Source organism: Natator depressus, chromosome 1 (genome assembly GCF_965152275.1).
Source record: "Natator depressus isolate rNatDep1 chromosome 1, rNatDep2.hap1, whole genome shotgun sequence".
Taxonomy (NCBI): domain Eukaryota; kingdom Metazoa; phylum Chordata; order Testudines; family Cheloniidae; genus Natator; species Natator depressus.
Genome location: NC_134234.1, coordinates 94904914 through 94929093, shown reverse-complemented (window position 1 = coordinate 94929093; position 24180 = coordinate 94904914). Strand labels below are relative to the sequence as shown.

General features: G+C 42.2%; 1 protein-coding gene across 3 annotated transcripts in view; it reads right to left on the bottom strand.

The window, feature by feature from the left end:
- Nucleotides 1–1306: 1306 nt before the first annotated feature.
- The window catches only part of GPC6 (glypican 6), a 1139050-nt gene continuing 1116176 nt past the window's right edge, over nucleotides 1307–24180 (bottom strand). For all 3 annotated transcript variants that reach the window (XM_074962546.1, XM_074962556.1, XM_074962564.1), the window contains 3 exons: nucleotides 19727–19863; nucleotides 8024–8199; nucleotides 1307–2617 (listed from right to left, as the gene is read on the bottom strand). In XM_074962546.1, coding sequence (XP_074818647.1) covers nucleotides 2415–2617; nucleotides 8024–8199; nucleotides 19727–19863 — 516 coding nt within the window. In that variant the 3' untranslated portion in view covers nucleotides 1307–2414. The remainder of the gene's footprint in view (nucleotides 2618–8023; nucleotides 8200–19726; nucleotides 19864–24180) is intronic.

The following is a 24180-nucleotide window of genomic DNA, read 5'->3' as shown; positions in this document are numbered from 1 at the left end:
CTCCGGCCAGCATAATTAAACCACCCCCAGTGAACGGCAGTAGCTATGTTGATGGGAGAGCGTATCCCAATGACACTGCGCTTCTGTCCATGTAACTTATGTCAGTCAGGGGCATGTTTTTTTTACACCTCGACCAACAAAAGTTTTACCGACAAAAGTGCTAGTGTAGACATTGAGTTAATGAAGAAATTTAACTTTAGCCGCTAAGTGTTCTAAAGTGAAGCATGAAGATGACTGGAAACACTGCCCAGATCTATCTATGCAATGTCTGACATGAACACAGACCCTGGCTATAAAACTGATGGTTTCTCCGCAAAGCATGTGATACTGAATTGGGCCAGCAATGCTGAATTTTATCAAGTTTTAAATAAACAACAACAACAAACAAAAAATGGAATACAGGGTCTTAAAAACTGACATTTTGTTTTTCTTATTAGACAATATATTGATAGTAGTTTGTAAATATATATATATATTGGTAAAAGTGTTTAAATATACTTTATCCTATTGTGCTGTGTGTTTACTACTTTAATTTAATGGCTAAATTGATAGCTAATTATAATTTGATAAGAAAATGAGATTGGAACATATACGATTTACATGTTCAACATCTTAACTGTAATGTGGCTGGCTTACTTTAAAGTGGTTTCATATTTTGTCCTTAACAACTCTAGAATCATTATAAGAACCAGGAAGTATATTTATAGCAAATCATTTCAATACCTCTGAGAATTTTCACAGAAGCCCTTTGTTTCTTGTTGCGGGGGGAAGGAAGGGTTTGATGTCTGCCTACTTGCTGACACTCATTTACCCACGCTTTAAAATAGCCTCTACACTCAGGTCATGCAATCTAATGCAAACCAGAGCCATATCCATGAGCCGTATCCATGTGGGCAATGATTATTAAAGTGGCATATTCTTGAAGCATTTGAGAGTACAATTGCCATCACAAAACAAGTCACACTGCTCTGTGCATTTCTGTAGGCATTTCACACAAACTCTCATGCCCACGCGAAAGCACACACACAAAAGGGGTTCTCGCCCCCTTGCAACTTTTTAAGAAACGGACACTGGATATGTAAAAAGGTTGTCTTCTTTGATTCTTGTGCTCACCAGTCATGAAAGGGTTCCTTTCCAGAGCAGCACAAAAAAAGAAGAGCTGGTTGACAAAACATTTTTTTCCTTACAAAGATGTGTCAACCCTGAGCTTGTAATTAAGAAGTTAAAATCTGTGATCTCTATATATTTATATATATAAAAATAGATGATCATACTAAGACTAAAAAAGTGAAAGAAATCTCCATGTCAGTACTATATTCTTTTGTCTTGACTTTTTGTAGCACAGTACCCCTTGTGATACAGAAACTAATGAATGCAAAGGATGTGGTTATGTGTGAAACTCACGTATGGATCCAATCACTCTTATCAGTCCATTAAAGTATTGTCAGGTTGGTGGGATAATGAACACAGTAGCAGAAAATTCTAATCAATGTCAAACTTGTGGCAAAAGGAAAGAGATTATATCAAAAGATATTATTTTCTGTCCAAACCCTTGAGGGAAGATTTGTTTAGCATCACCACAATTGTTGAGGGGACGCAAGGTGGAAATCTGTGCCAATTATGTAACAATCAGTACTGAAAGAAGCTAGAGAAATAGTGCATCTACTCAAATTTTTACTGGGCATCACGATTTAAATCATAAGCAACTGTAACATGATATTCTGAGCTTAGTGGTGTTACTATAATACTAAAAGACAAGCTTCTTTTTTCAGCCTCCTGTACCTTCATACCAATCTGATGTTGTTGGCAGATGGAGTGCAAGATATTCACCATTGAGACATACTCTTATTGTTGTGTTAGAAAAAAAAATCAAACTTCCTTGCAATAGTGATGATCATTCTGATGACCTGAATCACTGGACAGAAGCCCCTAGAGGAGGCCTGGCTGTCTGTGAAGAACTTTTGTCTTTTTGTTCCCCCCCCTTTTTTTTTGTCTTTTTGTTTTGTTTTTCTTGAAAATGCAGCAGCCTTAAGTTTGGCCTGATTTAGACGGAAATTTGTTTTCTTTGTTTCTTTCTCTTTTTTTTCTTGTTAAGGAAAACATCACACCGAAAGATCCTTTTTACTTCTGCAGCATAATGCAGCTCAGAAAGTCTCCAGTAATAAAGATCTGAGAAAGAATTCTCTCAAGAGTGGACATTGTCTTCACAGATATCTTGAAAGAAACAGGAAGCAGTTCAGTCTGGCACCTGGTACTCTTTGGGAAAACAAAAAGGGAAGCAGGCTGTAGTACTGCTCTCTTCTCATAGAAAACTGTAAGTATTTGTGGCATGGTCCATTGTCCAAGAGTGTAAGAAAAGGAGCAAGTTGGCTGTTTTCGTAGCTAAAACACAGTCTCTCTGACCAGAACCAGGATTATCTCCACTGTCTCTGCAGTACAAGGATGATGCAGATGATGAACAACGTAAACAGTGATTGGCTAGACCGGATTGCTGAAGAGTCTACTTCTCTCCTGTCTGAGTCAACAGGTGGTGCTTCAGTGGTGATGAAGTCAAACTCTGTAGGACAGATATCATCAGTGCAACCACTTCCACTTCCTGAGCCACTGGTTTCATCACCTACCACAGGGAGGTAAGAAAAACAACATAAGAACATAGAAGTCAACCATTCATCCCTCAGATCCATTATTCTGACTTTCAGAGAAGTAGCCAACCCCTGATGTCTCAGAGGAAGGTGGAAAAGCCCACGACATACTTGGTGAATTGTGCAGTGCTCCAAGACTCCAATTCAGCAAATTTCTTTAGCCTGTGTTTAAATCCATCTCTATTCTGCAAAGCAGTCACTAAAAGTCACTGGAGTTTAAGCAAGTACTTAAGCTCTTGATGAATAGGGATGGGCTTAAGCATGTTCTTAACGTGATGGCATGTATGCCCTAAAGCATAATGTATGCTGGTAACCAAAAGGTAACATAGGAAACAAGTATCATTGGAAAGCTTTAGAGTGCAGGCTGCACAGGGCAGAGACTGTGGCTTTCTCTATGTTATCAACAGCACAGAGAACACGTTTGCTCAATAAGTAATACTGTTATAATACATTAGTAACCTTGCACGTTCACAGAAAAGGTGATTCTCTTCTCTCTCTCGTACATCAGCGTAAAACACGAGTCACTCTTTCGAAGTCAGTGGAGTAACACTAGCGTAGGGAAGAGACGAAGCAAGCACTTTAGCTTTTTTTGCTCAACCCTCAGGCTTTCCGATTCTTGACTATATGAATTAGGAATCAAATTGCAAATTGGACCACTTCAATTTATTATGACTGTTTGCAATGATTCCTCTGTTTCATAAACTCATACCTTCTAAATGGGACAGTATCTAAGAGAGGCTTCCATTAATGTCAATTTGCTAGCATGCAACCAACAAGACAACATATCAAATAAAATATTTAAAAAGTAAATAAAAAAATTGGAAGATCAGAAATTATTTGACCTTGTATCATTCCATTATATGACATTAGTCGCTATACTACATTTAGTTATGCTAATTTTATACAGGACATTGTGATAACTCAGTAAAGAAGCACTGGTCTCTTCACATACCTTTTTCTGTACATGTATTCTAGCTCTCTAGCAGACCTAGCCTACAATTACAGTGACAATAGTACTACTAGCCAGCATGTTGATTCTCCTTAGCACACCTAATGGCTATTTGCATGATATTTTTTTCATGCATACTATCCTATCTCTAGTGAATCTTCTGTGTACATGTGAGCATAATGCTCATTGTTTTCTGGAAGTTCTTCATCAAAAATTTGGAGAGGGCTACATGATTTTATGTTATGAGATAGCTGATTATTATTTAGGTAGCACCAGCATGCTCAGGACTTTACAAACAAGCATGAAGACAATGTCTTCTGAAGGATTTACAGTTGAAATGATTAAAAGTACACCTTTCATTTTATTCCTACATTTAGGATTTTTTTTAACACTTCACTCCCTTCCATTCACTTTCTTTTGTGAGATAACAATGCTTTGTTCTCTCTGTTGCATCTGCCCAGATCTTCTTATTGCATCACATCCAGATGTGTATTTGTCTCTGAAGTGAATCTGGCTTCTTTCCTGATATTTCCAAACCTTTCCTTCGCCTGGTCAGCAGTGGCCAAGGCAGTTCATTGTAAAGAACTAGAGTTTAAATTTTTGATTAAGCAAAATGAGACTAAGGACGTTCATGTCTGAAGTTCCGCTGTATCAGATACTTAGACCTTGCGTACACGACAGAGTTTTTTCGACAAAAGTTATGCCGCTTTAATTAACTTGCTGTTGCATGTCTACACTATGTCGGCAGAGTGCATCCACACTCAGAGCCATCCCTTGGGTAGGGCAAATCAGGGTGATTGCCCTAGGGCCTGCACTTTGGGGGGTCCTGTGCTTTGATAAAATTGGGACTGTCCCAATATTTAGCCCTCTGTCTCGCGTCCCGACCGATGTACGATTGGGATGCCATTTGTCCCAATATTCAGGTGAGGAGGTGGGTGGGGAGGTGAGGCCGGTGGGTGAGTGGGGTGAGGAGGCGAATGGGGAGGTGAGTGGCAGTAGGCAGGCAGGAGGGGGGTGAGGAGGCAGGCGTGCCAGCGGATGGCGAGGAGGAGAGCAGTGGCCGGGCAGGTGGGGGAGAGAGATGAGGAGGCAAGCGGCGGCCGGGCAGACGGCGAGGAGAGTAGCAGGAGGGCTGATTTGTCCCAGGCCCCACACCCCCCAGGGATGGCCCTGTCCACACTAGCAATTCTTGCATCAACACAGAGAGCAGTTGCACACTGTGGGTCCCACTGTGCAACTGGTTGCAGGGTGCTTTGGGACGGGTTTGCAATGCCTCACGGGGCAGGTACAGCGTCACATCATGCAGATTTCTCAGTTGCATTGTTCCATGGACAGTCTCCTAGATTGCCGGCGACTTTTCAACTGAAGTGTATGTGGGGGGTGGTTGGAGGGGGAGAGTGTGTGGCAGGGAGTGTGTGTGTGTGTGTGAGAGAGAGACAGAAACAGTGTGTGTTGGGGAAGTGTGTGAGAGATTGGGAGAGTGTATATGTGAGAGAGACAGAGTGTGTGTTGGGGAAGGGTACGTGTTGGGGGAGCGTGCGTCGGCATGCTGTCTCTTGAAGTTCAGACAGCGGCGTGAGGGCAAGGGGACACCTCCACGCATGAGCCCCCAACTGTACAGCACAGCAGTCTCTCTCCCCCACCCCCCACAGCAGCAGCCCACTCTGCCTGCCGGCTGATTCCACTTTAATGGTTCTGTGATTCCCTCTGAGTTCTCCCACAGCCTCCTCAGCTACCAGGAGGGGCATCCTCAGGGGCTCTGTGAGCTCTCCATGCTGAGGGATGTCAAAGCTTCCCGGGGCTTTGAAAGGGGAGGGGCGTGTGCCTACAGGGCAACCGAGTTCAAATCAGTGAGCAGAGCGGTCACGGTGGGCATTGTGGGATACTGGGGGAGGCCGGTTATGTTGACATAACGGACAGTAGCACCTACACTGGCGCATTGGTGCTTTAACTTTGCTGCAAAAAGCTTTATGCCTCTCATCGAGGGGGCTTTATTTTGTCGGCAAAACAGCAGAGTTCTTCTCCCGAAAGTAGCTTTGTTGTGTGTACACCTCCACTGTTTTGTTGGCAAAAGCTGCCTTTTGCCGACAAAACTGTGCGGTGTAGACAAGGCCCTAGTGTAACCGGTACAACTGTAACACTAGATAGAGAGTATAGGCAGTGGAAGAGGCAGTTTTCAGGAGCGGCTTCAGACAGGGATTGGGGTACAATGATAACCTCAAAAAAGTGACTAGAAGGTACACCAATCCCCGTCTGAAACTTCAAAGACCATGAAACAATGGGTCTGAGAGGTGGGAAATGCTCCAGTCCTCTCACTCAGAGCCCTTTGCCCTATGACTTGTGCAGCCATGGAATTAGGCATTTTTCTAAAATGTCACAAAATTCAGCATTTTTGCTGTAGAATTCATTATTTTGTTGTAACCAGGCACCTGGCAATTTTCTCTCTCCCTGCCCTGCTGGGACCTGCCTACAGCTGTTTCTTATTTTGCATTTTACCCACAGAGAGTAATCAGTTGGATTACAGTATAATGCTCAAATAAATCTGTTAGTCTTTAAGGTGCCACCGGACTCCTTGTTGTTTTTGTGGATACAGACGAACACGGCTATCCCCTGATACTTGGATTACAGTGTGTGTTCTGGCACTGTTCTACAGAGCCAGGCTGGAGGCAGGTTGATGAGCTAGAGCTGGTGTACAGTTTACACCCAGAAAACAGGTGAGCAAGCTGTGCAGCTAGGTGGTTTAGTCCCTCGGCCCGCACCACTTCCCGCAGCCCCCATTGGCTTGGAGCGGCGAACCGCGGTCAGTGGGAGCCGCGATTGGCTGAACCTGCGGACGCGGCAGGTAAACAAACCGGTCCGGCGCGCCAGGGGCTTTCCCTGCACAAGCGGCGGACCGGCTTTGAGAACCACTGGTTTAGAGAATAGAGCAAACACTGAGGCTCAGGGATTTTGAGAAGAGAAACTGCTGAAACTGACTATAAGCTCCCACCTTAATCCTGTATGCATTTGGGTGCGGGAGGCAAGAATGGAGAAACAACAAATGAACACTGCAGCAGAATGTGGTCCCACTGTGCCACAGAGTACATGGGCCCCTGATTATTACTGTTGTTTATCTTTTGAGTCAGGTGCACATTCACATGGAGGGATGGGACTGCATTTTTTAAACAAGGCGCTTACGGACGCAGGGATAGACTCAGGCAGTTGCAGTGGTGGAAAGCTGGGGAGATGAATTGAAGCAGGAGGAAGGAGAGAGGCAAATATAATACTACACCTTAAGAACAAAACAAAACAAAACTCCCCAAACGTGTAATAGCTGTAATAAGACATAAGCCTAGCTCCTCCCTGATTGGTTTACTTGTACATTTTATCCCTTTCCCCCACCCTCCATACTTTGTCCTCTTCTCAGATTATATGATCTTCATTTTATGGGAATGTGCTTGCAAAGGCTGTAGTGCATTTTGGTTGCTACCATAATCTAAATAACAACCTGCAATAATAACAACTAATAGCACAAACCCAGATCTGTTTAAAAAAAATACTGCATGAGTCTGATCTTGAAAAGTATATACTGAAACCTTCTTATGAGGACCATAGAACCATATATGATTTTTCCTTGAAGACTTTTACTAAAGTGAAGATCATGGAGTACACTGTATTCTCTGATTGAGAACTTGAATGTGGAACTTGAGTTCTAGTCAGTAATGGTCAACCTTGAGAGACGGAATGATATCACTGAAGCAATTTTAGGATTTGTTTACGTGGGAAAGTTTCACCAGATGAACGAATTAATTAAATGGGTGCAAAGCTCCATGCGGACACTTACTGTAGTTTAACAGACAATTTTGACTTAGCTCCCAATCTACTTAAATTAAATTGAAAAAAGCCATTTAAAACGACATAAGCGTGTCCACACTGTGGCATGCACCAGTTTAACTAAATCAGTGTGAGGCCTGGCCTATGCTTAAAATTGAGGTTGGCATAACTACAGTGCTCAGAGGTGTGAAAAATCTACACCCCGAACCCCGTAGCTACGTTGACCTAACCCCCAGTGTAGACACAACTAGAATGCTTCCATTGATCTAGCTACTGTCACTCAAGTAGATGGTGTTCCCACAGCACTGGAAAAACCTTTTCCATTGCTATAGACTGGATTGGCACTATGAGGTTATGCCGGCATAGCTACAGTGATATAGCCGTGCCTCCATAGTCCCCATAGTACAGACATGGCCTAAATTCACACCTTAGGCTAAGCTGTTTTATGTAGGCAAACCCTTACATTGCTTCACTTTTCCAACCCAGGACCATCTGGAATAAGGCATACTTAGCAGATTACTATAACTAAGGAGAGTTATTAGAATTTATAATGGCCCCAATGTGGTGGGTTTATGAATTTGTTTGGCGGATATGTTTGTTCGCAAAATCAGTTGCTTACTTGTATCCTGGAAGTTCACATCATTTCCATTGTATGCATTCTTCAGTTTGTTAGTCATGACTCTTAGGGCCATGATTTGTTGCCGTATGAAGGTGTCAGGCCTTGTGATGTCCACATCTACTTCGGGATTGTTGATCTGGTTGGTCAGCCCATCATTCATAATCTCAGGCAGGTATCTAGACAGCAAAATGAACAATTGGCTCAGTATATAATGTTTTATGGAAATGCGGACCATAGTGCAAATTCTATACTAAGCAATTTGACAGTATTAACTGTCTTTAACATTTCTTATAAAAATATTTAGAAAACTACTTTGTCAGTTTTACAGAGTCTAATAGCTACTGTTCTTTTTGAAGAGCTTCGACATATGGAAACAAAGAAGAGTTAACATCATCTGACTGGTTAACTCTGCAAACTATCAGCAAGTGCTCTTGCCTCTGCAAACCACAGTTGAGATTTACTAGTATAGTGTAAAACTCTAAATGGCCAGATCCTCAGCTGATGAAAACTAGGTTCCATTGACGTCAGAGGAGCTACATTATTTAGCCCAATATTATCTAGCTGATTATCTAGCCCAGTATTCCTTTGTACTTTTTTTATTTTTATCCACCTTGTTATGTAAAAATAGTTTCTATCGCATATAGATTATTTGCAATGACAACTTTGGTCAGTTGTTGAAAGAGACATGTTATTAATCTTTTCCTCTAAACCCTTTTCTCCTACCTCCTTTCTTAATCATTGTGGGCAACCCCAATATCTTGCCCATCACATAGGCCCGTAAGCTGGGTATCATCTTCAATTCAGACCTCTTTCTAGGTCCTCGCCTCTAAGCTATGTCTAAATTTTGCCAATTCTTTCTGCTTAGTATCTCTAAGATAACATCTGTCCTATCCATCCATGCAGCTAAAACTCAACATCATCTCATGTTTCAATTACTGCAACACCCTTTTCTCTGGCTTTGACAAATGGAATCTTGCACCACTCACATTCATTCAGAATGCAGCTGCAAAGACCATTGTCCTAGCCTGTCTCTTTGACCAATCACCCCTCTCTTTGCATGCGTCCCTCCATGGGTTCTCCCTTCTCTATCATATCAAACATAAGCTACAGGTCTTCACTTTCAAGGCCCTTTATGCCCCATCCCGATCAAGATGTTGACTCCCACTTCTAATCAGCCCACACATGCTAGGCTCCATTGCCCATTTGTTACATTTTTATGCTTTCCCTCATGCTTCTCCCCATGCTCGGGAAGAGCTTCCAGTATATAGTCACAAAACCATGTTGTTCTCCTCCTTCAAATGTTTCCTTAAAACTCTCCTTTGCTGTGATGTCCAAAAAAAACTGGATAACAATTAGACTGCTGGTACTATGATCCCACTACCTGTCAAAATTATCAATATTGCCTCATTGTGTTCTTGTATGCCCCCGGTTGTTTCTTGTCTTATACTTAGATTGTAAGCTCTTTAGGGCAGGAACTGTCTCTTTGCTGTGTTTGTGCAGCATCTAGCAAATAGTCCATGACTAGGGCTCCTAGGCACTATGGTAATACAAATTATTATTATTAATAATAACAATAATAATAATAATTTGTATTACAACAACAACAATAATACATAATAGCTGTTGTTTAATTTGGAGATATATCTGAACACTAAGGACCTGACTTCAGTTCTCTAATGGACTGACAAACTCCCATAAGAGATAAGGACCTGTCACTTCCAGAACTAAATGCAAAACTAATTTCTTCAGTTCAGCTGCTTGCTCTATCTTTGACACAAACATAAACAAACAAACAAATTAATATCTTATAAATGAACCCAGAAATTTCTCCTAAGGCCAAGAAGGAAAGAGTTAAAATAGAAAAAACAATAATCATCTTTCTTTCTATGTAGTAGGTGCTCAGATTCTACAGTGGTGTAGGACCAATAGACAGAGAGAGGCTGTAAGATAATAAGATCCTTTCCCCAGGAGAAACAACCAGTTACTAGCTAAAAGTGATTTTAAGTCTAAGTATTTATTTTGAATACTCTGCATCAGAATTCCTGTTCATGACTGATGACTGTTCTGCTAATTATCTGATTCAATCCATGAGAAGCAGTGTTTGGCTATGAAATATGATGCATCAAATTGCAATGACTGATTTATGTTTGACTTCTTGTCTTATTGTGTAATAAAAGTAGAACCTAGTTTATGTGATATACTGAGTCCTGAGTAAGTTTTATATATGGAAAGCATATGAGTTATTTTGGAAGTTTAATGTAATAAGAGTTTTCTGGTATATTCTTTATTTAGGATGAATAACAAGTTTCAAATTCTGTAAATGGATCTGTGTGGCAGACCCTGGACCCACCCAGAGATCAGCTGACTTCAAGGGGATGTCAAGTGGGCCTAGTTGTGTTCTTTCACCCTAATTCATTTTAAAATCACCTGTAGAATCAGATTCACTCCAGGAACAGCCATGACATTCACAAAATGTTGGTTTGCTCTGCTATGATTGCTAGGACTTGAAAAGAGTCAAATGAATTACACACACACACACACACACACACACTTAAAAACTGTGTTTGCCATAAGCAGGATGAACTTTCAAACAAAAGTGTTAAAGATATGAAATCAACAACTTTATTGCATTGGCTCTCCAAGATAAGACTTTATTCCAAAGGGTGAAATATAGTGGCTACTGTATGATACACTTTCAGTTTCAGAATGGGTTAGGTTTAATGATTCAGTGCCTAATTTTCAAGTTTGGGAGCCCAAAATTAGGCATCTAAATCTATCTTTAAGTGCCTAAATCGGATTTGAGGTGACTAAATTTATTATTTAGGTGTCTTCATGCAGATTTAGTTGCTACACTTTAAGCACATACATCTTTAGTATTGCGCTGTCAAGCCACAGTTAGCAAAGAACTTAAGCATTTGTTAAATTTAAACACACTTTAAGAAAGCCCATTGACTTCAAAGCATTTAAAGTTAGGTACATGCCTAAGTACCTCGCTGGATCAGGGCCTCAGTATTTATAGCACGTGAATGAAGTATTTAGATAATTGTTATCAAAGTGGCTCACCTGTTTTCTCAAAGGAAAGTCTTTTTTGAATGTAAAAAGCTAAACATTGCTACCCTTTCTTTAGACTAGGGATATAGAAGTTCACAGTCCAAGGTGTTTTTCGAGTGACATCTTCCCTCTGAATGACAGCCAAGCACATGTTCTTACAAAAGCATTTTGATGCGTATGTGGTAGGGTTAAGTCACCCAAAACTGGAAGCAGTGGCAGGAGACCATTTTTGACAGAAAATTGGCTGCAGGGTGGGCAAAGTTGTTCAAACACAGCTGCTTATGTTGCAGTTCTGAAAGTGGAGCTACCCCTTTGGGTATTAAGCTTTGCTGCTGCTCTTGCGGTTAACCATCCCTTTTGGTGCATGGTAATAATAACAACGATTCTAAATAAAAATGGAATGGGAGAGCCTAGCCTGGATCTGTGTCCGATTATTTCTCTCACCTCTTTGACAAATGAGAAGCTGGACATTACTGTTTATTTTCGATTTGTTTCTTGCTCAGATATAGCAGTAGTTTAGTGCCGTTTACATTTTCTAAAATCTTAACCCATTTCTTCATTCCTCTTCAGCCTTTCCATACTTCTTACTTGCCTCAGCAGGCATGACAAAAATGCTTTTTGACACCTGTTATGCAAGTCCCACAAAGCTTGTTTAAAGTCCATTTTTTTTTCAATATGCAGCTGATGTTCCAAAGTATTTTCTTTCTTTTCAAGACTAAAAATGGCTGATAATTCTTTTCAGATTGCTTCCATAAACAAACCACAGTGGCCACTGAACAAAAATGGATGGGTTTTCCACTTCATGAATGACATCTGACTTAAAGGGCAGTGTCCTCCATCTTCTGCTGCTGCAGCAGCTGTTTACTTAACACTGGGAAATTCCACTCAGTAAGTGCTGTAGCTTTCATTGGTGTCTAGTCTTGTGAGGAAGACAAAACAAATGCAGCAGGGAGGTTCACTCAAGCTAGGATAATGGCAGACAAGCTTACCCGGCCTGCTAAGATAAAAAGGCACTTACAATTGGCTCACTTGGCCAAACAGACAACCCCATCTGTCTCTTTTCAATCATAGGGCAATCCCCAAAGGGATTGGTTAGTGTGTGTGTATGTGTGTGTAAAGGAAAGACAGCAGCAGCTGTGCTTAGGTGGGATATAAGGAAACACAAGGACTGGAAGGGAATGGTCCATCTGTCAAGAGCCTGGAAGGGGAGCCCCAGCAAAATTAGATTGGAAACCATACATTTATTAATAGAAACATTTTGTTTAGTTGCTGAGAGCTGGGCTTAATGCATTTTCTCCAGTGGTGCTGAACACAGATGTCCACAATTAAGTGCAGCTGAAACGAAGCTGTTGTTAGAAATGGGCCATTTTCTTAGTATAGACAATGCTCTAGTGCCTCACTTCTTCCACCCAACACAGAGAGAGCCTGAACTCTATTGGACCAGGCAGCATGCGCTTCCTCAGCTAAACTGGGTTCTGCAGGCGAAGGGAAGAGATGGTTACGGCTGGCTGTAACTTCAGCATTGTACGCATGGCATTTTGCTTGTCATGGTATTTGGGTATCTTAGTTTATTTCAAGGGCTAATAATTGGGATTTGGTATAACTGAATACTAACACCTGAGACTTCTACAAATTCCATCCTACCTTTCATAACAGTCATCTGGGTGAGCAGATCACCAAGTGTCATTAAGACCTCACGTGCATAGAGGATAACATTGTTACCCAAGCCTCTTGAATTTACACCCAAGATACTCTTTTAAAAACAAACAAACAACATTTGTGTACAAATTTCCATGACCATGAATATGAGATGTGATGGGGCAGCCTGCTGGGTACTTCTCAGAAGGGACTAGGTTTGACGTAGCTATCATTAACTTTGATTCTGGCTATAAGGTTTTTTTAGAAATGGGATTCCATCCATCTCATAAATGTTCCCAGTTCCATACCATCCAACTCCCACCTCCTCTGCCCCAATATTTACATTTGACCTTATCAAACAAATGCTTTTTCTGTGTCAAGGGTCATCATCATAACAAGTGCACCCTTCCAGAAAGTCAAATGGATCATTCCTGTAACTCTGCATGTTATCTGCTAATTGGTGGCCTTGGATTAACCCCATCTGGTCTCACAGCAGTAGAGACATATCAGTGGATTTTAATAACTACAAGTGACCTTGGTGTTCTGCCTCTTTCGAAAGAAGGAATAGCTTCCATTTTCTATAACCTCAGTTTTATAACATACATTTTCTGGTATATGCAATGTTAGAAGGTGGATGTGTTGAATGAAACACAAGAGCCAATATGTATTTTGCAATTCTACAACTCTGTTTTCTTTGACCAGCAGCACCTAACACACTGTTTTTTAAAAAATATTTTGTCTTTTGTTATTGTAAGCAGTGTCAGAGCTCCACCCTGACATCTGGTGGTGAGGTGTGGCAAGTTGTGGAAAAAAAACTTCAGGGGCTGATCTCATTTGCATAGGCACACCCACCCCGCCTAGACTGAGGCCATAGCTGCCCAAATGGTCACTTCGGCTGCTGTGGGATCCCCAGTGTCTCTGTTATTGGGGCAGGAAGAATAAATTGTTATTACCCTGATTATGGGAACTGTGCTTGGAACTGTACTTGGCCTTTTGCTATGATGGAGGGACTCACCATCAACTAAGTAGCACTCGCTAGGCAAGGGTCATGGGTTCCAAAACTGTGTGAATTGAGAGAGACTTGAGACAGGTATTAGTACCTGGTGGTGTGGGCCCCTTTGTGAGGGCCTGAAGCACCAATTGCACCTCTGTCTCTCTCCACTGTGGAATGTCAGAGCTAATTTTGGGTCTATTAAGAGTCTTGCTACAGGTACTGTGCTGCATTCACTTTGGCCTTAAGGTGCACCAGCACTAAGGCCCCCACTACTATGAGCTGAAATCACTGAGAGCTGAAATCACTGAGCACTGTGTCAAGTAGTGGGGAGCCGGAAGATCTAGAGTGCAGCGGTGTGTTTGTGAGACGGCGAGCTGTGCGGAGTGGAGCTGGTCGTGGTGGAGCGGAGCCGTCTGTGAGACAGCGGTGTGTTCGTGAGACGGCGAGCTGAGCAGAGCTATTCTTGAGACAGCGAGCTGTGCAGAGCAGAGCCGGTCATGGTGGAGTGGAGCCGTTCGTGAGACAGTGGTGTGTTCGTGAGACGGCGAGCTGAGCAGAGCTGTTCGTGAGACGGCGAGCGGTGCAGAGCGGAGCCGGTCGTGGTGGAGCAGAGCCGTTCGTGAGACAGCGTAGCAGAGCAGAGCCCTGTGGAGCAGTCAGCTTCAGGACACGTAAGGTGCCCCTTACCCCTTTCCCCCATACACAGGCACATTTTAGCCAGACTGGGGAGTAACACTATGCAGATGAACTTTTGAACTCTGGGGCTGGACTTTTTGGACTTTGGGTGATTTGTGGATTGCTGGACTCAAGAGACGTTTGGGTGCTGGGACTCAAGAACCCGAGGGAAAGGGGCATGCCCCCATTTGCTTGGGGTGGTTTTTTTTTGCTCATGGGTTGTATTATGAATCCTGTTGGTGGTGTTTCCCCAACATAATGCCACATTGTTTCTCTCTGTTATTAAAAGGCTTTTTGCTACACTCAGACTATGTGCTTGCGAGAGGGGAAGTCTTGCCTCTTGGAGGCGCCCAGCGGGGGTGGTATATATTTGTCCCAGGTCACTGGGTGGGGGCTCGAGCCGGTTTGCATTGTGTTATTGGAATGGATCCCATAGATATTGAACCCGGCCCTTGTTGCTGCCAACTCTGATGGGCAGAAGGGTTACATTATATTTCCCTGTTCATTGCCTAGGTATCGCAGTACTTGGAGTGGCTCACAACTAAGAGTGCCAAACTCAGGTCAGACTGTTAGGCTACACTACGAGGCTTTTAGCGACATGGCTGTGCTCTCCTGCGGACAAAATCTTCCACCCCCCACGAGTGGCAGCGACTTTGTTGGCAGGAGAGCGCTCCTGCCGACAAAGCACTGTTCGCACTGGCGCTTTTTCATCGGGCAAACTTTTGTCATTCCGGGTATGTTTTTTTTAACACCCCTGAATGATACAAGTTTTGCTGACAAAGTGCCAGTGTAGACAAACCCTTAGAAATCAGAAATCAGGGCAGCCACCGCATTGCGTACTTAAGCAAAAAACTGACATCCACTGAGCAAAACTATGTTACAATCAAGGAAAATGCTATGCAACTGTCTGGGCAGTTAAGCAGCTTAAACCCTATTTGTATAACAAAAAGTTCACTTTACTAAGTGACCCTGCCCCACTCGCATGGCTACACTGAGCTCAAGGAACTCTAGATTACTTCTTCGAAGTCTAGCCCTTCAAGCATACGACGTTGACATAATTCATATCAAGCGGAAAGGAAATATTGTTGCAGATGCTTTATCGAGAATAGGGAATCCTTAAGATCTATTCAGAAGGGTCAGTGACACTCCTTTCATACATCAGCTTTTCATGCATTGGCGAGTGTGTGTGGGGGGGCCTCTAGGGAGGGGGTGAAGAGGCGCAAATGGCAGGTGGGGGGGCCCCTCAGAGGAGGGAGTGTAATGGCACAAGCAGTGGGCGGGGGGCCTTAGGGGAGGGGGACGAGCAGGAGCAGGGCCTGGGGCAGAGTGGAGGTGGAGCATAGGTGGGAGGAGGCCAAGCAGGGGTGGGTCTCAGGGTGGATCATGGGGAGGGCCACGGTCCGGGCGCTGGTGCCCCCCGTGCTTCTAGGGAGCTTCCTCTGCCCATGCCCTGAGAAGAGAGTCTAAGTGACTAGAGAGTCTAACTGACTAGCAGACTATTACACTAGGGAATAGGCTACATGACCCAACTGTTTTTTTCCATCTTTAACTTCTGTGATTCACTCTGGAATTCAAAATCCATGCCTATACCTACCACGAGGGAAAAGGGAGGCCTAACACTAGCACGGGAGCCAAGGCAGAGAATAGGCAAGCATATGAATACAAAGAAATCCAATCCTTTATTTACTAACAGGCCAGCTTCTGCTGCCCTTATTCATGCTGACTCGTACTTTGTTGTAGATACTAGTCATCATGAGTAAGGGTACATTTTATGCTACAATAAAGAGGAATGACCTTGCTCTCTAGGGCATTGTCAAATTTCACATATCCTGTTAATTGCATTTCACTGACACTTGGAGTAATAGTTTCTCTTTTGTTCCAAGTGCAAGCCTTCCCATGATGTAAATATTGCAAAAGGAAGGCTGCAAGAGAATTGCTCCTTTGTAAACTCAAAAGAAAACCTACCCATTTTGGATGGACCAAATCCTGAAAATTTAGGACAATATCAAGCCCTTATCTGTAGAGGTGCCTGGGGAAAAAGGGAGCTGAGTGGTACTGGCCAGGCATGTAGTGGGCCAGTTACCCCACTCTTGAGAGAAAAGGCCAGGCTGATTGGGGAAGCAGCCACAGCTGGGGCCATGCCCCAATCAGACACAGCTGGCCCTATAAAAGGGCTGTGAGGCAGGAGCTATGTCAGTCTCTCTCTAGGGGTGGGGAGAGAAGGACCTAACTGCTTGGGAGTAGGGTACCGGAGGTAGAGAAGTGCTGGGGAGTGGCAAGGGGAGCTGCAGCCTGGCAACTCACCAGGCTGCAGGCCTTGTTCAAGGCCTAAAGAGGGATAATAGGCTGTAGGTCCAACCCTTGTCTTGCCAATGATGAGTGGTTTACAGACTGCAGTCTGCCCCAGTGAATGGGGGATAGATGATGACTGGCAGTAGCCACTGAGGCAAGGTGGGGATAGAGGGTTGGGGGTTCCCCTGGGAGAGGAGACCCAGAGTGTGGGGGCATTGCCCAGGGGCAGCACCCCAAGGTAAAGGGGCACTGGAGTCTGGGAGGGACATGGGGCCAGTGTCAGGTGAGACACTGGCCAGGAGGAGGCGCGCCATATGCTGGAGAGCTAATTCCTGACATGACCAGCAGGAGGTGCTGCACCTGTGAGTCTTTGCTTCGCTACAAGGCACGTAGGACAAAAAACTAGAATTGCTCAAGGAAACCAAGAATGATTTTAGCAGGCATGCTTTAGGGCTCTTTTCAATAGGAGCAGCATGCAGTCTTTATTAATGTGTGCTTCATGGAGCAACACACACTAGCCAGCTTCCTTTTGACAGCAGAGCACACCTGCATGGGGTTGTAACTTATGAAGAACTGCTACAATAATAGCGATTGTGGAGGAAGGTGATTTCCAATTTTACTCTCACACGGTCCTTTTAAGATGAACCTAGTAATACATGACATGGCTACAGCACCACTGCATGTGGTTATATATAAACATTCCTGATATTGTTCTGTTAGCTGCCATTTGCCTCCCTCACAGGCTTCAGGGGGAATGGGGATGGGGTCTAACAGCTAAGCATAAAGGAAAAAATACTCCTGGCTTTGGAAAATAGATTTATACCAGTTCTCATCAAATCGCAGTCCATGGACAACCCACGGTCTGCAGAGCCCTTTGGGCTTGTCTGTAAAATGAAACTTTTGACAATTAAGCAGTGGGGGATTAAAACATTGGGAGGGGAGGTGGGTCCATGAGGGAATCTTTCTCTTACAAAGTATCTTGCACAATGGAGAAGCTGACATACGCTGACTTATGACCTATTAATTTTTTTCATAGTTGCATCTTAGGCTATGTCTACACCAGGACTTTGGTTGCTAAAACTTTTGTTGGTCGGGGTGGTTCTTTTTATATCCCTGACCAACAAAAGTTTCACCAGCAAAGGCGTCGGTGTGGACAGCGCTATGTTGGGAGGAGAGTGTCTCCCACTGTCACAGCTACCGCCGCTCATTGAGGGTGGCTTCATTATGGTGATGGGAGAGCTCTCTCCCACCAGCATAGAGTGGCTACACAGGATACCTTACAGCTGCAGCAGTACAGCTATGCCTAAGGTTCATAGTGTAGACGTAGCTTCGGACAAAAGATATCCTGTTCAGTTCAAATTTGAACTGGTTTGTTGCTGTTTCTATGGCTGTCTAATTTTCATCCACTAGCTTGTTTCCACAAATAGGTAATGGTTAACAAATCTACAAGGTGTGCTTGAAATTGTATCACAGCAGTACGGAACTGCATTCATTGGGCACTTGGGACTAGAACTGTGCAAAGGACTGAATTTTTGGTTTGCCAGCAGTTTAAAAAAATCAAAGAAAAAATAATAATTTCAGGTCAACCTGACCAAAATTTGTCACAATTTTTTTCTTTCATGTATGAAATACGTTGTTCAACCCAAAACAAAGTATTTTGTTTCTATTTCAGGCATCTTTAAACATTTTTAAATATAAAAAGCAAAGGTAATTTGGAAATGAAGGACGAGATTCACCAGGAGACTTAAGTGCCATTCACAAAATTGAGGAGGAGCAGATAGTGCTGCCACCCCTTTATAGCCAATAGCTTTGAAATAACAACTTGAACTAAGGTTCCACCATCCCAGCTGAGTGCCCTAACTACTCAGCTTTTGAAATGGGCATCTGTCAACTCTCCTGTTGAAGCCATTCCACCTTGTATAATTAATTAAATAGTCATTGGATCAGAGCATGAGTGACTCTCTAGCTTGCTGGTTAGGGCTCTCACAGGTGGGGGGACATCCGTGTGTTCCAGGTCCAGTGAAAAACCACCACAGTTTGGGTCTAGGGTTTATCATTCTTCCTTACCTAAATCCCCTAAGAATTTAGCTTTAAAAAAATCAAAATGTTTCAATTTGGAAAGGTAAAAAAATAAAAACCTTTTCTTCCTGACCAAAACAATTTGCCAAAATCAACACAAATTCATGAAATGTTTTGGTCAACCTGAATCTGTATTTTTAGGTGAAAGTTTTGGCCAGAATATTTCGCCTAGCCCTACTCAGAACCCATAGCTCTTCCCTTCACCCCAGCAGCACTCATAGCTATTGCTAAACCAAATTGTAACCTTCCCTCAATATGCTCCCTGATCCAACCTGTCCATCACTTTCTCAACAATGTCTAGACACATCTGTTTCCCACTTGCTGACTCAATCTGTGAATTTAGCAATCTTCCAGCAACAGTCCTGCCACAAAGTAGTAACCCAACCTGACTTCAAAGTTGAAAAATTGTTGAAATACGACAGCAGATGCCTAAAGCCACAGTTCCACAATGATATGGTGTAAGGTCAAGCCTTCCATATGAGGCAACTAGGAAGGTTACATTTATTAAATCCAGGCTATTTTTCAGTTTTACTCAACCAGTAACCAAAAGGATTGCCAATAAATAGTAAAGTAGAGCTGAAATTCCAATATCTGCTACATCCTAAGAGAAGATCCCAAGTGTAAATTGCTTCACTGTTTGTCGGTCACTACACAGGGACACTAACAAGTGCTAACGGGCTCTTTGAGATCTCAGAATAAATAATCCACCTGGAATCTAACTAATGAATAGCCTCCATGTTCAAATCCTGACACAATGTGCACATTCACAATGACTCACACTCTAGATTTAACGGCACCTTGATGGTAAGTGCTCCCAGCTACTAGCTTTCCTTGGCAATTACTTGTTCTGCCCTATTTCCATTTCATCGCTGTAAGTGGTTCTGTAAACAAGCCTTAGAACACATAACCAGCTAACCATTCCAAGGCCAGATGTGGAATTAGTATGCTACTATTTGGGGAGCAGTCTTCCTCACCTAGCTTTGGTATGGCCATTCCAGCAGTCCTCTTCATTTGACATGCCAGCTGTCACTCTTTCATCCTTGCAGATAGTATATGGTAAAGCTGACCAGAACTTTTTTGAAAGCTTCAGTTTTTCTTTAATGTCTGTTACCTGATCAAGAGACAAGAGGCACACTTGGTTAAAGAGGACATCCATACTCAGTCATTTTTAAGAAAAGAGTGTTTAATTCCATACTACTTGATGGTAGAGGTTAAGAAGATCAATGGTACTAAAAGTCAAATTCCTGTACTTCCGAGCAAGGCACATTGCATTTGGGTTGAGTAAGCACAAATAATCCAAGACACCTTTAACTCACTCTTCCTCAAGATAGATGTTTTTAAACAGAGAGAACATTTTGTTCTTCCCTATTCTCCTTTTTGACTGAAGGGTTCTAAATTTCATCCTCCCAAGCATCAATCTGTATGGTATTCTAATAAATGCCAATTCAATAAAACAGTGTTTCATCAGATAAAATGTCTCACCCACTGATCTACTTGGTTTTTGTAAAATGTCTAAATAATTATATTTAATTCTACATGTCTAGCTTCTAATAACTGTTGAACTGGTAGTGAACAGATGCAAAGTACCCAAAAGCTGTGAGTAAAATGCAATAGATTTGGATGTCTGAGGCTGAAAAGATTATATATGTGTGTACACATGTATCCATCTATATAACTAGAGCCAGATAGATATTTATATGTAGGCCTCAACTTCAAGAAATGATAGGACAGATTTAGAACAGGTTGCTGAAGTTGCAAGCTCGCTCCTGTGCAAGAGATTGCACCGGTTGGTATAAGCCAGAAAACCAGTGCAAACTTGCTTTCAGCATGTATTTGATGAATGGTCAGACTAAAATGTTATCAGTTTTTGTTTTGCATTTGGTTTACAAGAGCAGAATCTATAAATGTAGCTAAAGGGTAGGTTACAAAAGATTAATGATATCATTGGGCCTGCAATGGCTGTTCTTATGGAAACAGATACATTTCATATGAAATGTAATAGGATTATGGGGAACTTGTTGAATAGCTTTCAAAGGAAATCACTGAGTTTTATTCTTTAAAAAACAAGAAATAAAAGCTCTCTGTTGCTCCATTCAGTTTTAAGATAGGCTTTTCGGTGGTTAAGGTACAAGATTGTACTTGGCTATTTATCTCTTTTCTCTTTTGTTTTGAAGACAGTGTAGCTCTCTGAACAAATGCCCCACATTGCTGTGTAATGCTGAAACTGTGAAATGTCACATTATACTGCAGGTGATAGAAACATCTGAGAATATTGCATCTGAAGTACTGTACACATTTTCAACGGTAACTGAATAACCAAGATTCTAAATAAGTAGAAAAGTATTTTGCTGCATGACTTGTTGACAATGATTCCTGCAATAACAGAGATCTATATAAATCTACTCCAACCCTAGTTGTTTAGTTTTAGTATCACACACTGCAGCAGCATGTGCAAGCCTTTTAGCTCTCAACTGGGGAGCCCTTTCAAGCCAAAAACTTACACACCAGATTATCGACACTGGGCAAACCCTCAGCGACTTTGCAAATGGTGTTGAGTTAAATCAACACTGTACACTACAGAATATTATATTGATTTCTCCTGGTCCTTGCTGGACCTTTTGGGTCCCTTGGAGCAGAGGGCCTGAGAAGTGACCGGACAGGAATTCCTCCCACTCCTGTTTGTCTGGGACTGAGGGACAAAAACTGAGATTAACTAGTGACTCAAAAAGAAAAGGAGTACTTGTGGCACCTTAGAGACTAACAAATTTATCTGAGCATAAGCTTTCGTGAGCTACAGCTCACTTCACTGGATGCAACTCAGCTACTCAAGGCAAGCAGCTCTGTTAACCCCCAGCTGCTCCCATACCAAGGTGTAAATTCCACAGTGCAGTAGCTTGGATAAATTCTATACAACACTGTCTGGCTTGAAATGGGGGGAAAATAGGCTGCAGAAAGCAGTAACTATTCCAATAAACTCCAGGAGTTTAAATGCAATGGGAGAACATTTCTAATCTAATGGCTGTGACTAACTCTTTATTTAGGCTCACTGTGATGCCTGGTGTGCAGTTATTTACAGAAGTATTGTCACTGACATCAACGGGGAGCATGAACTCTCAGGAGGAGTGACTTATCTCAGGAATTCTGGTTCTGACCCCTGGAACTTAGATTTTGATAGCCATATGAAAAAGAAGATGGCTGGTAATTTAGGACTGTACGCTTTTTTTAAATTTTGAGTCACAAAAGAGTAAATGTCCTTTGGAAGGGGCTTTTCTTTCATTCACCCCTTTAGGAAAGGCTTCCCTTCTGCTGTGCTAATCCTGAGCTTCCATCTAATTCTTAGTAAATTCTCACAGTATTGTAAGGGATTTTAATGGAAGTCCCATGGCTCAAACCCTGGAGAAGGTTTTCAGAATATCCCTGTAAAAATGAACATGAGGGGTCCAGCTCCATTGTTGTTTTTGCTGCTGTTGTACATGTACTCTTTGGGCGTGCACTGCTTTATACTGCAGAGGAATGATGGATTATTAAACTTTATAATCATGGAGATTTTTCTGCACTACAAAAACAGACAAGACAAAGTAACAAGAGCCTGCATATAGCATTTTGCAAACATTAACTAATTATTCCTCACTGCTTTTCTCTGAAGTGTTGTAGATGCGGGAAATGACAGAGAAATTTACATGACTTGGCTAAAGCACAATCCTAGTTCTTATATAGCACTTTTTTCTATAGCTCTCAAAGCACTTTACAAAGGAAGTCCATATCGTTACCCCCATTTTACACACAGGTAAACTGAGGCATGGTGACTTGTCCAAAGTTGTATCAGTTGCCAAACCAAGAATAGAACCCAGGACTCCTAAACCCCAGTTCAGAGTATGACCCACTATACCACACCAGCTACCAAGGGTAACGCTTGCCACACCAGGAACCTGTGCTCTCCAATAATGTAGTCTCTTTCCTATCAGATACTTAAAAGAGGTGATATTGTAGTGCTGTAATCCCCATGGAATGGCAAATGTTTTGTTTCTAATGGTCCCTACTGCAGATACAATTTCTTAAAACTCAGATTATGTAAAGCTACACTCTAAAAATAAACATTTAAAATTGTATTAGAATGGGGAGTGTGGTAATGAATATTTTCACTTGCTGGCTATGTCCTTCTCTAGCCCACTTTACTCTGACATTGCAGAGTGTTGAAAAGGGCACTGACACAACTCATCAAATCTTTTATTCTTTCATACCACTTTCCTGGAACTTCTGCTCATCTTTTTGAAGCATGGCAGCTATAGCTGGACTTGACAAGCTCAGCTGCCCAGCTGTTCTTCCCCCATGAAGCTAACCTTGACTTTGGATTTTCTGGAAGTACAGTGCCATTTCTGTTAGCCATTAGTGAAGGAGGAAATGGTGATACAAGCTACTTGAGGTTCCCTTTAAGAGACGGAGTGGAGGATGATGGTTATGTTTATTACAGGAGTGGGTGGGTGAAATTTTGTGGCCCGCAAAGTACAGCAGGGTCAGACTAGATGATCATGATGGTCCTTGCTGGCCTTAAAGTCTATGAATCTGTGTTCAGTCACATGGTGTGAAAGCTGAGTGGATCAGAGATATATTTTAAATGTAAGTCAAGTAGCCTTAAAATACTGCACAGAATTAGGGAGACATAATTCTATGGAATTCATAACATTTTCCTGTGGGTTTTGGGTGACTTTAGTTGTGAGGTCATCCCAACCACATCAACAGAGAGTCTCCTGTTAGTCGCCACAGTTATGTGTTCTCCACAATAAAGCTTCTGAATATCAACAGCATTCTAAAAAAATACATATCAGATGTACAGTACCCCTAAGATGAGATAAAAGCCATTAAGGATTCAGCTAATATTTCTCACTTGTGGCTTATGAAGTCAGACTACTGTAGCCCACTTAGTGAGCTGTGGCCTTTTAAATTATTCCTTGGTATTTATTATTCTGTGTGCTTTTCATCTGAATTCAGGATTATCTTTCAAGCTCCGTTAGACTTTTATGAAAACATTTAAACAAAAGGCCTATGTAATTTTGATATTTTATATCGTCCCCTTCCACTCTTTCTAGCAGGGATTGGCATTCCAATATCTTTGAATGGAATTAATCTGATTCTTGCTTGTCAGACTCCAAGATCTATTTTGAACAATTCATCCAAACATTATTTTGAAAGTGTTTATCTGAGTTGCAGCAGCTGTCTGTCATAAGGAAAGGGACTTACAAATTGCCACCCACAAAAAAGTTAGATTTCTGGTTCATTAGTGCATGTATATTTGGTGATAGGTTTGAAAATTGTACAAGGTTAGCCTGGCCCACCTCTGTAATTGTTAACAGAAAGAGTTACTGTGTGAGTGAGAGATTTTAAATGTTTGAGCATTAATTTAATTCAAGGGGATCTTAAGTACTGAGAG